This window comes from Mesocricetus auratus, unplaced genomic scaffold, assembly GCF_017639785.1.
Source record: "Mesocricetus auratus isolate SY011 unplaced genomic scaffold, BCM_Maur_2.0 Super-Scaffold_100011, whole genome shotgun sequence".
In the NCBI taxonomy this organism is placed as follows: domain Eukaryota; kingdom Metazoa; phylum Chordata; class Mammalia; order Rodentia; family Cricetidae; genus Mesocricetus; species Mesocricetus auratus.
Window position 1 is genome coordinate 42,112,786 of NW_024429195.1, and position 14,050 is coordinate 42,126,835.

The 14,050-nt window shown below is 37.5% G+C and overlaps 1 protein-coding gene across 1 annotated transcript; it reads left to right on the plus strand.

Annotated features, from left to right (window-relative positions):
* Positions 1-11,219: 11,219 nt before the first annotated feature.
* LOC101835609 (olfactory receptor 9K2-like) lies at positions 11,220-12,188 on the plus strand. Its single transcript, XM_005079668.2, has one exon. The coding sequence runs from the start codon at positions 11,220-11,222 to the stop codon at positions 12,186-12,188; it is 969 nt and encodes a 322-aa protein (XP_005079725.1).
* Positions 12,189-14,050: the final 1,862 nt, after the last annotated feature.

Sequence of the window (14,050 nt, forward strand, 5' to 3'; positions counted from 1 at the left end):
ACATGTAAAACCTCACACACTTATAGTGGGAGACTTCAACACCCCACTCTCACTACTAGACAGGACCATCAGACAGAAACTTAACAAAGAAATAAAGGAAATAATTGAAGTTATGACCCAATTGGATTTAACAGACATCTATAGAACATTCCATCCAAACACAAAAGAATATACCTTCTTCTCAGCAACACATGGAATCTTCTCTAAAATTGACCACACACTTGGCAACATAGCAAACTTCAACAGGTACAAAAAAATTGGAACAACCCCCTGTATCTTATCAGACCATCATGCCTTAAAGTTAGAATTCAACCATAACACAAATCGCAGAGACCCTGCAAACTCATGGAAATTGAATAATACACAATTGCACCACTACTGGGTCAAAGAAGAAATAAAAAAATTAAAGACTTCCTAGAATTCAATGAGAATGAAGGCACAACATACTCAAACTTATGGAATACTTTGAAAGCAGTGCTAAGAGGAAAGTTCATAGCACCAAGTGCCCACATAAACTGGAGAATAATCAAACCAGAGAATTAACAGCACGGCTGAAAGCTCTAGAAAAAAGAAGCAAACTCACCCCCAAAGGAGTAGATGCCAGGAAATAATCAAATTGAGGGCTGTAATCAATAAAGTAGAAACTAGGGAAACAATACAAAGAATCAATGTAATGAAGTGTTGGTTCTTCAAGAAAATCAACAAGATATACAAACCTTTATCCAAACTTACCAAATCACAGAGATAGAGCATGCAAATTAACAAAATCAGAAATGAAAAGGGGGACATAACAACGGACACTGAGAATCATCAGGTCATACTTTGAAAAGCTGTACTCCTCAAAATTAGAAAACCTAAAAGAGATGGACAATTTTCTGGATAGATATCATTTAACAAAATTAAATCAAGAACAGGTAAGCAATTTAAATACACCTATTCCCTCTAATGAAACAGAAGCAGTCATCAAAAGTCTTCCAACCAAAACCAAAACCAAAACAAACAAAAACTAGGACCAGATGGTTTCAGTGCAAAATTCTACCAGAAATTCAAAGAACAGTTAATATCAACTCTCCTCAAAGTATTACACACAATAGAAATAGAAGGGTCACTGCCAAACTCTTTTTACGAGGTGCCAATAATGTTGGTACCCAAGTCACACAAAGACACAACCAAGAAAGAGAACTGTAGACCAATATCCCTCATGAACAATGATGCAAAAATACTCAATAAAATACTGGCAAATCGAATCCAGGAAGGAACACATCAGAAAAATCAGAGAGATCAGGGATAATAGCAACATACCTAAACATAATAAAAGCAATATACAGCAAACCAACAGCCAACATCAAATTAAATGGAAAGAAACTCAATGAGAATCCTCTAAAATCAGGAACAAGACAAGTCTGTCCACTCTCTCCATACCTCTTCAATATTGTACTTGAAGTTCTAGCTAGAGCAATACAACAATAAAAGGAGATCAAGGGGATACAAATTTGAAAGGGAGTGGTCAAACTTACACTGTTTGCAGATGATATGATAGTTTACATAAGTGACCAAAAAAAAACTCTACCAGGGAGCTCCTACAGCTGATAAACACCTTCAGTAAAGTAGCAGGATAGGAGATTAACTAAAAAAAATCAGCATCCCTACTATATACAGAAGATAAATGGGCTGAGAAAGAAATCAGAGAAACATCACCCTTTATTATTTCCAGAACCAACATAAAATACCTTGGGGTAACTCCTAAACAACCCTGTACAATAAAGGAATGTCCAGAGGTATCACCATCCCTGACTTCAAGCTCTATTATAGAGCTATAGTCCTGAAAACAGCTTGATATTGGCACAAAAGTAGACAGGTAGACCACTGGAATCGAATTGAAAACCCTGCTATTAACCCACAAACTTATGAACACCTGATTTTTGACAAAGAAGCTAAAGTTATACAATGGTAAAAGAAAGCATCTTCAACAAATGGTGTTGGCATAACTGAATGCTGGTGTGTAGAAGAATGCAGAGAGATCCTACAATCCACCGAGCCAGAGAAGGGGAAAGGGACAAGATCTCCTGAGGTAATTGGGAGTATGGGTGAGGGGAGAGGGAGTTAAAAGAAAGAGAAGGGGAGAAGGGGAGGGGAGAGGAGGACAGGAGAAAGCAGGAAGATCGAGACGGGGAAGAATAGAGGAGAGCAAGAAATGAGATACCATAATAGAGGGAACCATTATAGGTTTAACGAGAAATCTGGCACTAAGGAAATGTCCAGAGATCTACATGGTTGACCCCTAATAACAATCTAACAATAGTCTGAGAGGCTACCTTAAAAGCCCCTCTCTGATAATGAGATTGATGACTACCTTATATGCCATCCTAGAGCCTTCATCTACTGGAAGCAGAAGCAGAGATCCACAGCTAAACACTTAACTGAACTCCTGGAATCCAGTTGCAGAGAGGAAGGAGTGATGAGCAATGATGTGAAGACAACGCTGGAGAAGTGACCAGAACAAGGGTGAGCTCATGGACCCCAGACTGATAGCTGGGAAACCAGCATAGGACTGATCCAGGCCCCCTGAACGAGGATGTCAGTTTGGAGGTCTGGGTTATGGGGCCTCTGGTAGTGGATCAGTATATATCCCCAGTACCCGAATGGGCTTTGGGAGCCCACTCCACATAGAGGGATACTCTCTCATCCCAGACACATGGAGGAGGGTCTAGGCTCTGCTCCAAATGATGTGACAGACTTTGAAGATCCCCCATGGAAGGTCTCACCCTCCCTGGGGAGCAGAAAGGGGATGGGATAGGGGGCCGGTGGGGGGCAGGGTAGGAGGGGAGGGAGAGGGAACTGGGATTGACATGTAAAAGAAGGTTGTTTATAATTTAAATAAAAATAGCCAAAAAAAGAATCTGAATAGAAACTGTCTATGTTTGATTCTATTTAGGGGTAGAAGAAACGTTGTTTGCTGTGGTCTGTGTATTCAGCTTAATACAAATGGAGATCTTAAATTAACAGGTTGTTAGGTACATTGTTGTATGCATAGTACCTGAAGGCAATAGACCTAGGTGTTTTAAGGGAGACATGTGGACATAGCCTGAGCAAAGTGGAGTCCCATGCGACTAAGCTAATTCGTGTATAAGTACCGCACGCTAACCGATTCCTCCACTGGAGCTCCCACTAAGCTATTTCCTATGCATGCCTTTCTTACCATGTCTCTATTTCTTCTTTGACAATGACATTAAACAATTAAACAACGACAAGAACACAAGACATTAACACTTGGCTAGGTGTACAAGGTACCATGCCAAGTCGAGGAGAAAAGTTAGCTAAGAAATTTGCTAGTTAATGTAAACTCTTTTCTTCATGAAGATAGTAGGAATTTAATAAATCCCACTGGGAAGAGACTGGTTTGTTGCAGAAAATTAATGATGAAATAAGTTTTGGAGTTCTAGTTGTTAATATTAAAAACTTCCAGAGGTAAAGGTGCACATGTGTTTGGAAGACCCATTTCTTTCATGTGTGTTGTGTCTATTCAAACCCCCAAGTTATTTACAGACTATGAGCTACTTTTTTTGTTTGGGAGACAGGGTTTTTTTGTGTAGCTTTGGAGTTTGTCCTAGAACTAGCTCTTTTAGACTAGGCTGGTCTAGAACCCACAGAAATTTGCCTGCCTCTGTCTCCCGAATGCTGGGATTAAAGTGTATAAGTTGTCTTTTTGTTATTGCTATTTGTTTGTTTTTCAAGACACAGTTTCTCTCTGTAGACTTAGCTGTTCTGGAACTCACTCTCTAGACCAGGCCGGCTTCAAACTCACTGAGATCCGACTGCCTCTGTCTTCCAAGTGCTGGGATTTAAGGGGTGCACCAACACATCCTGACATGTAGACTATCTTCTTGGACTTGTTTTCCAGGTAGTGGTTGAGCTGTATAATTTCAACATAAGGTTTGGAGATTGTTTTTTACAATGTCTCACAAATGCTGTGTGTCTGAGAAGGCCCTAATGTTGTTTGAAGGCCCATTTTGTCTTTTCTATTCATTTTAATTCATAGTCACTTGACAAACTGGTGTATATCTGGAATACTCAGAGCAGAAATGTACTTTCTAAGGAAACACTATCGATGTTTTTTTAAAAAAATTTAGAAGCACTTTTATTTACATATTAATTCTCCCATTGCCTGGCTCTCCCATCCTCCCATGCTTACCACTGACCCACCCCCAACCCATCCCCTGCCCACTCCCCAAGGATAGTGAGGCCCTCCATGGGGTACCATCAAAGTCAATCCCATCATTTGGGGGAAGGACCCAGGCCCTCCTTCCTGTATCTGGGCTGCAATAGTATACCTCCATAGGGAATGGGCTCCCAAAGTCCATTTGTACTCTAGGGATGAACACTGGCTCCACTGTTGGAGGTTCCATAGACTGCTCTGGCCTCCTAGCTGGCACCCACATTCAGAGGGCTTGGTTGGGTCCAATGCTGGTTCCCCAGCTTTATGACTAGGGTCTCCGTGCTCTCACTAGGTTAGGTCAACTGCTTCTGTGGGTTTCTCCAGCACAGTCTTAGCACTTTTGCTCATCATCCCCCCCTCTCCGCAACTGGATTCCAGGAGTTTACACTGCCACTAGCAATGGAGGAGTGTTCCTCTTTCTCCATGTCGTCTCCAGCATAGACTGTCATTGGTGTTTTGATTTTAGTCATTCTGGCCAGTGTAAGATGGATTCTCAGATTTGTTTTGAGTTGCATTTCCCTGATGGCTAAGAATGTTGAGCACTTTCTTAAGTGTCTTTCAGTCATTTTAGATTCCTCTATTGAGAATTCTCTATTTAGTTCTGCACTCAAATTTTTAATTGGATTATTTGGTGTTTTGTTGGCTAGCTTCTTGAGTTCAATGTATATTTTTGAAAGCAGCCCTTTGTCAGATGTGAGGTTGGTAAAAATCTTTTCCCATTCTGTGGGCTGCTGTTTTGTCTTGCTGACTGTGTTTTTTGCCTTACAGAAGCTTCTCAGTTTCAGGAGGTCCCATTTATTAATTGTTGGTCTCAATGTCTGTGCTCTTGGTGTTATGTTCAGGAAACAGTCTCCTGTACCAGTTCATTCAAGATTACCTCCTACTTTCTCGTCTAAGAGGTTCAGTGTTGAGGTCTTTGATCCATTTGGAATTAAGTTTTGTGCACGGCGCTAGATTCAGATCTATCTGCAATCTTCTACATGTCTGCATCTAGACATGTAGTCTGCAAATGGTGCCAGCACCATTTGTTGAAGATGTTTTCTTTTTACCATTGTATAACTTTAGTTTCTTGGTCAAAAATAAGATGTTCATAGGTGTGTGGGTTAATATCAGGATTTTTAATTCGGTTCTATTGGTCTACCTGTCTACCTTTGTGCCAGTATTTATTAAGCTGTTTTCAGAACTATGACTCTATAATAGAGCTTGAAGTCAGATATATGGTGATGCCTCTGGAAGTTCCTTTATCCTACAGGGTTGTTTTGGCTATCCTGATTTTTTCATTTTTTCCATATAAAGTTGGGTATTGTTATTTCAAGGTTTGTGAAGAATTGTTTTGGGATTTTGATGGGGATCGCATTAAATCTGTAGATTACTTTTGGCAAGATTGCCATTTTTACTGTGTTGATCCTACCTATCCAAGAGCATGGGACATCTTTCCATTTTCTGGTATCTTCTTTAACTTCTTTCTTTAAAGACTCAAAATTCTTACTATACAGGTCTTTCACTTGTTTGGTTAGTGTTAACTCAAGGTATTTTATGTTATTTGTGGCAATTGTAAAGAGTGATGTTTCTCTGGTTTCTATCTCAGCATGTTTATCATCTGTATATAGGTCTACTGATGTTTTTGAGTTAATTTTGTATCCTGCCACTGTGCTGAAGGTGTTGGTCAGCTGTAGGAATTCCCTGGTAGAGGTTTTCGCGTCCCTTATGTAAACAATCATATCATCTGCAAATAGTCAAAGTCTCACTTCTTCCTTTTCAATTTGTATCACCTTGATCTCCTTTTGTTGTCTTATTGCTCTAGCTAGAATTTCAAGTACAATATTGAGGAGATATGGAGAGAGAGGGCATCCTTGTCTTGTTCCCGATTTTGAACCATCCCTGCATCCCTGGGATGAAGCCTACTTGATCATGATGGATGATTTTTCTGATGTGTTTTTGATTTGATTTGCTAGTATTTTATTGAGTACTTTTGCATGAATGTTCATGAGGGAAATGGTCTGTAGTTCTCTTTCTTAATTGTGTCTCTGTGTGGCTTGGGTACCAAGGTAATTGTAGCCTTGTAAAAAGAGTTTGGCAGCGAACCTCCCGCTTCTATTGCGTGGAACACTCTGAGGCATATTGGACTTAGTTCTTCTTTGAATTTCTGGTAGAAATCTGCACTGAAGCCATCTGGGCCTGGGCTTTTTTTGGGAGACTTTTTTCATTAGGGGTTATAGGTCAGTTTATATTGCTTATCTGTTCTTGATTTAATTTTGGCAAGTGATATCTATCCAGGAAATCGTCCATTTCCTTTAAATTTTCGAATTTTGGGTTGGAGTTTTCTTTCCAGTGCTTTCTGTAGTGTTGGATTTGTGGATATGTATTATTTAAATCTGGTTTTGCTATGGATTATCTTGTTTTTGCCATCTATAGTGATTGAAAGTTTTGCTGGGTATAGTAGTTTGGGTTGGCATCCATGTTTCTTTAGTGTTTGCTTTTTTCTTCTATTTCTGTAAGGGATTTTCTTGTTTCCTCTTTAAGGGTCTATATCATTTTCATAAAATAGTTTTTAAGGTCTGTCTCTTCTGCTTCATCTGCATTGGCTTTTCAGTTCTTTCTAATATGGAGTCCCTAGATTCTGTTGGTGTCATATTGGTCTTTCTGTTGTTGAGTGTGTACTTATACTGTTGTCTTCTCATCCCTCCTTCGAGTGGGTACAGGTGTAGTCTCTCTCTCTTTCTCTCCTTTAATCTCCTGGTGGCATATGTGGGCCAAGACTTCAGTAACTGCAATTCTGGATGGTCTGACCTCTCCTTATATTCTCCTCCTCAAGCAGAGGGTGGAGGGTGGAGGGGAACCAAGGGTGAGGTGTGGCCAAACTCAGGGTGGTCCTTCCTGCTGGGGCAGGTCCACTCTAAGCAAGGAGCAGGCCCAGGAATATCCAAGGAGGGGGTATGGCCAGGAGTTGGGGCCCTAGCAGAGCCCACACTCACCTCAAGCAGAGGGCAGAGCATTGTCAATGTTGTTATATGGATTGATTATTTTATTTAGAATTTTTGTGCCTAACGTATTCAAGCCAGAATTTAATAATTCTTACTGCTTAGAAAAATATCTTCTGACATTAGACATCTTTAAAGCAAGTTAGAAAGTATCCAGATATTGCAAAAGAGATCCTGACAGAAAGTAAGGATATGTCTACTGGTGTGAAGATGTCATTCCAATACTCAGGAAGCTGAACTAGGAGGACTGACATGAATTTGAAGCCAGCCTGGGCTACACAGAGAGTTGCAGACTAACCTGGGCTAAACTATGATCTTGTCTTCACATAAATGAATGAATAGTAATTGAGAATGTTAAATCTAGCAACACAATAGGGAAAGCCAACAATCTTGTTCAAGTTAGAAAGACATCAGTGGCTACAGTAGAAGTAGGTTTAGAGACCAAGACAGCATGAGACTCTGTGGCAACCAGAGTTAAGAGAACAAGACTCCAGCTTAGTATGAACAAACCTTTTTCAGCAAGGAGATTTGTCTAAAATGAGTTTGTGATTATCTCAAGAGTATTCAACAAGGAAATCACACTTGGTGATTGCCTCACGGGATGGCCCTGAACTTTGCCCTTGTTATAAAATTTTAATTGACTTCTTTTCTAGCCCACTCTCAGAGGGACTTTCTCTTCAAAGTTCTGGAAACTTTGATGCTGCAATTCTCTGGCATTGTTTCATGGGATTGGAGTAAACTAAGTCTTCCATAGTTTCTGACTGCTGTTTCTTTTTTTTTTTTTCAGTCATCAGGGATCAGAGGTTTTGTTACTTACCTCTTGTCTCCATTTTTCTCCAGTCTTCAGTGTGAGGCTGCTAGCAAGGATGCTGGAACTCTGCATGCAACTATGTTCATAGATTCAGTCCGTGGCACTTCTTTAGTTTTGGCAGAGAAATAGAATTCTATGAGTAGACAGAAGCAATTCAGAGGCCAGCGTCTTACGTTGTGTCCAGGAATATAATCTCCACAGGTTTCCTAACAAGGTTAAACTAAAGAGGGAACAAACCTTAATAATAGATAAAGGGAAATTATGAATTTATGCAAAGCCATCAAGATATGCATACTGTGCCAATGAGGGGTGTTATTTTCCTGGGAATTAAATAGTATCAGGAATGTTAAATTTTGATCTTTTATTCTTATTTTACAAATTTATTTTTCCATTTTAGAAAAAATAAAAAATTGGAATTCTTCAGCTTCATGTAAGAGTGGTCACAAGAGAGAAATAAGTGTATATTAAGGTAAGGATATTTATCAATTAATTATGTAGTTTAGTTCTATAAAAAGAAAACCCAAGACCTTATCTATATGCTTAAAATATACTTTTATTGAATCTCAAAATGTGATGACATACTTTAATGATTATTCAGTTGAGCATAAGCTTTGAGAATCATATTCCAGTACTTGAAGGAAGATGATGGCTAAATCAAGCCAAAAATAGGATAGGCATTATTTAAAATATAGCTTGAATTACATGAATTCTTTTATCTTATTTGCTTTCATTTCACTACTTAATAAACTTTACAACCATAAAACTTCTCCATTTCCTGTATTCAGTTATTTCATATATGGTATCTGTCATTTCTAATTATTAATGCACACAAGGCTTTCAAAGCCTTTTCTTTTGTAATTTTGTGTGTAAGATACGAACAACATTGACTTACCAACTATTTGTTTAAGTGAGAATAGTCAGCTTTTCTTCACAGATAGATGGGAAATTTTTGTGAATCCAACATTATCTACAGTGTTACAGTGTGATTGAAATACACCCTGGAGCACTTACAGTCAGGTTTGCTCTTAAAATCACCTAAAGCTGCTGGGTTCAGACAACTTAGCTATACCTTCAGCATTGTCACTGTAGCCTATGTTAAAATGTACTTTTAAAAAACTGGTACTGAGTGAGTTATTGTTGGTCATTTAGCAGTAAACTAAACATCACTGTTACATCATGATAAATACTTCATGAAATGCATCATTTCACACCATAAACTAGTCCTGATTTGATATTTTAAAAAATTTCATATTCCGTGCCAAAAATTATTGCCATAGATTATATGCTTTAAAAATACCGACTAAAAACATTAATGAGTGGTGTGTTAGATACAGACAGATTATCTTTGAAAAATTATGCTGTTTCATTGGTGTAACCACAAAGCAGCACTTGATTTGTTGTAGAAAAGAGATTTTTCTTTACTAATTCCTCATTTTATTTCAAAATTAGATTAAACTTTGAAGGTAATTAAACCTGTGATGTTTCCATACAAGTCTTCTTATCATAGCTTAAAGTATCTAGTCATGTTTGAATGTGCTACACATTTTGAGATAACCTTCACAGATAATCTCATTAAGTCACAAGCTTACTATTTGTTGTGAAAGGCAGATATGTGTGAAATGAATTAGCCTGTCTTAAAAGACCCTTTCCCATTCCCAACCAACAAATGGAAAATGCTTGAAAGTATTCGGCAGAGTGTGTACCTGAGAAGACTCTTTCTACTCTTCTCAGTAAAAATAAACACATTAATCCACCTTACACAGTAAATCTAATTCATGTCTACCACCATTGAAATCAAACTATTATAGATCTTTCAGAATGCATTTCAGATAAATGGCAGAGAAGGATGAGGCTGGAGATCGAAAATAGCCATTATCGTCAAGTAGACGCATTATTTCTATGGATTCAAATGTGTGTGTATAATTTTATGGACTTTTATGAGAAATTTATTGAAGGAAGCAACAAAGCAAAGATATCAACATGGTAATTAAGCCTTTGTTCTGAAAGAGTTTTGTGATCCCGAAAAAAGGAAAAAAACTATAACTATACTTTTTATAATTAAGGAGGTTGATGAGTCAAAAGGAAACTGTGTATCACCATTTTTGATTGTGGTTATACCACTAATCTCAAGCCTGCCAAAGAAGCTTCCTGGATCATTTCTAAGTTTTTATTTTTCATGCCATTAATGGGAAGAAAGAATAACATTTGGTTTAAATATCATAAAAGAAGAAAATTATCATTATTTTTAGCTATTGGACAACTTAATTAATAATGAATGTGTTTTTCATAATTTAAGAAGGCCAGGGATGCTTTGAAATAACTAAAGTTGTTTTCGTTGTTTATCAGTTAACCTACAAGAAAACTGAGTGGTTTTGAGTGTTTGGAAATTTAACATGTATTTGTTCTTAAAACTACTGAGTACTTACCACTAGATTAAGAGCTCATTAATATTTACTGTCTAATACAGTCAGAAGGTTTTTGATTGGCTCCTCTCTTTAAGCCTCTATTTTTTCATATTCAAAAATGTTTCAGATGTGTTTTTTGACATGTTTACACAGAAACAGGACTAATAAAGTTTCAGAGAATAAAAATATAAATGTCTTACTGATATTTTTATTTGATTTTAAAGTAAATGGATGCATTGCATGACCTGAAGAGTGGTCAGTTTATGAAAGATCTCTGAGGGAAGTAATTTCTTGATAAATAAACTGTAGTTGTAAAAGTTCATTTGTTAAAAAGATAATACCTTGCATTTTACTCTTAGCTTCCTAATTTTTTATTTTTTGTTACAGACAAAAGGCAAACTTGTTATTAATGAGAAAAATAAATAATAAAAAATAAACTAAAATTTTAGAAAAGTATATTTTTAGTATTATGAGTTTATCACTCTTTAAATTTTTGATATTATCTTAATCATAAATTTTAATTCACAGGTTCTTATATGCAGTGCAGATATAAGAAATATAAAACTACATTATATTTAACACTATTCCTGAGTACCATTACATTTTGATCCAATTGTGTTGCCTTAGGCATCAGCGAGGTAGTTCTCATCTATAGTTTTCCACTGTGTAAGCTTAGTTGGGTAGTGGGTATGAAACCGTATGTCAGCTGTAAGTTTCTTTAATGTGATGTTTTATTTGTGATAGCTGATAAAGTATGGGAAGTTTATGTTTTGATTTTCTTTTATAACCAGAAGCAGAAATTTGCCATGAGTGACAAGGAAAGAGCCAATTATTCAGACGTTACTGACTTCATTCACGACTCAGAAGTGACTGACTTCATTCTTGTAGGCATCAGGGTCCGTCCAGAGCTCCACAGTGTCATCTTTCTTCTATTTCTGTTTATATATGGGATGGTTCTTCTGGGGAACCTTAGCATGATTGGCATCATAGTGACTGATCCTAAGCTGAATACACCAATGTATTTCTTCCTAGGAAACCTCTCTGTCATTGACCTCTCCTACTCTACTGTCATTGTACCTAAAGCTATGGTCAATATCTTATCTCAGAAAAAGACCATATCCTTTGTGGGTTGTGTGGCTCAGCTTTTCCTTTACGCCCTTTTCATGGTAACAGAAGCCTTTGTGCTGGCAGCCATGGCCTATGACCGCTTCACTGCCATCTGCAATCCTCTCCTTTATAGTGTCCGCATGTCAAGGAGTGTCTGTGTCCAGTTGGTGGCTGGTTCCTATCTCTGTGGCTGGGTCAGTTCCATCCTCCAAATCAGTGTAACATTCTCCATGACTTTTTGTGCCTCTAGGGTCATAGACCACTTCTACTGTGATTCAAACCCAATCGAAAAGATCTCCTGTTCTAATACTTTTATCAATAAGATGGTATCACTTAGTTTGGCTGTGCTCATTATTTTGCCCACAATAATCGTTATTGTAGTATCTTACATGTATATTGCATCCACAGTTTTAAAGATCCAGTCCAGCGAAGGGAGAAAAAAAGCCTTCTCCACCTGCAGCTCCCATCTGGGGGTTGTAAGTTTACTTTATGGGACTGTTTCCTTTGTGTATCTCACACCTCCAAACAACCCTGAACTTCGTAAAATAGCTTCGGTATGTTACATTTTGCTCACACCTATGCTGAATCCCTTAATCTACTCTTTACGAAATAAGGATGTAAAAGAGGCTGTGAAAAAAGTCTTGTGCAAGAAAGATGTTTTATTCTAAAAGGGCTCACACTCCATTTATTGATTCTTGTATTAGTCGATGGTTGTCTGTCTCCATTTAGGCATTTAATATTCAAGTGTATTTTAAGAAGGAGATGGCAGATCTCAACTTTTCTAATATACAGCATTAATAATTTCCTGTAAATAACTTCCAAATAATTTCTCTTAAATGTGAGAGTTCTGAGCATTGGTGAAGACTGACTGCATTTTCTGTAAACAATTGTTTCTTACTCTGCAAATAACACTCTGCTATGTGAATAGAAAAGTAGAATATTTTATATCCACAAGTAAAATTTAGATGGATAAGGTACTTCATACCATGATTAACTTGAAAACTGTGCCTTCACATGGGCTTATATACAAATAATACTTGCTATAATACCAGTGTTTTGTTTTGTATTTGATAGCATGTGACAGTGTTAGAGCATGTGTATGTGATGAAGAGAAAATAGAAAGGAAACATTCTGAGAAGATCTATGCTTAATTAAAGAACATAGGAAATAACTTTGAGCCAGGCAATAGTGGCACACACATTTAATCCCAGCACTTGGGAGGCAGATTCAGGCTCTGAGTTTGAGGCCAGCCTGGTCTAAAGAATGAGTTCTAGAATATCCAGGGCTACACAGAGAAACCATCTAGAAAAACTAGCCAACCAACCAACCAACCAAAAAGTCCAAACAGAAAACCAAAGATATATCAGGAAATATTAAACAGGATTCTTAGAGTAGCATAAGTCATCTCTGATTTCCTCTAATATATAAAAAATGTAAGTTTTATAACATGCTTCAGTTCAAACTGCCTTTAGGATAACCCAATAAGAAGACATACTATTGGTATTGAAATAAGTCTAATTTGGAAACCATAATTAAAACTAATCTAAGACTTTAAATTTATACGTATGAGAAGTTAGAGCCCTTGTGTGTATGTGTATATTTGCTTATATTTGTATACATATATGCACATTGGTTTGGCTCTGGGATATAGGAAAAAGTCAATAAGCAGCAAACATCAGTTGAGACAAGGGTTACTCTGATAGCATCTCACAGATTTGGTAGATGTCAAGGGAAGCTGGATGTGAAAGAAAACCATGCTAAAGTCACTGTTTTGCAAATAATTTAGGCAATTCTCAGGCAAACAGTGCCTAAGTCGAGGAGCTATCACTGGAGACAAAAACTAAGTCCAAGAACTAGAGTACATGTGCCTGTTACAGCCATAGACTCAACACCATGTAACCTAGAAGACAGACCCTTGATTCAGTCTTTCTTTTGCTTTTGTTTAGGTAGCAGGATTTCCTTTGTTGAATACACAAAGGCATATATCTTAGCAGGTTATTGCCTGAGGGAGCAAATAATTTGTTAAGTCAATATTATTACTTAATTAAAAAAGGGAAAACTATATGACTAAATAAATCAGGGTTCTATTTATCTCCCTCCTTCCAAACTTGTTGATCTTTGTCTTGATGTTTGATTTTTCAGCAGATGACATTTGAGGATGAATAGAAATCCAAGTCACTTGGGAAATGGTTTCTTGGAACCTAGGAGGTTCACTTTCCAAATATAGGTTTTACTTATTTCCATTTGCTCTTCTTGGCATCTGCCAAGTATGGGTTATTGAGGATTATTTGGAAAACTCAACCAAATTGTGGGTAAAACTATACCTAGACTTGCTTGGTTTCATTTTTCTTTTCATTTTTTTTTGTTTTTTGAGATAGGGTTTCTCTGTGGCTTTGGAGGCTGTCTTGGAACTAGCTCTTGTAGACCAGGCTGTCCTCCAACTCACAAAGATCCGCCTGCCTCTGCCTCCTGAATGCTGGGATCAAAGACATGCACCACCAGTGCCTGGCTGGTTTCATTTTTCAAGAGA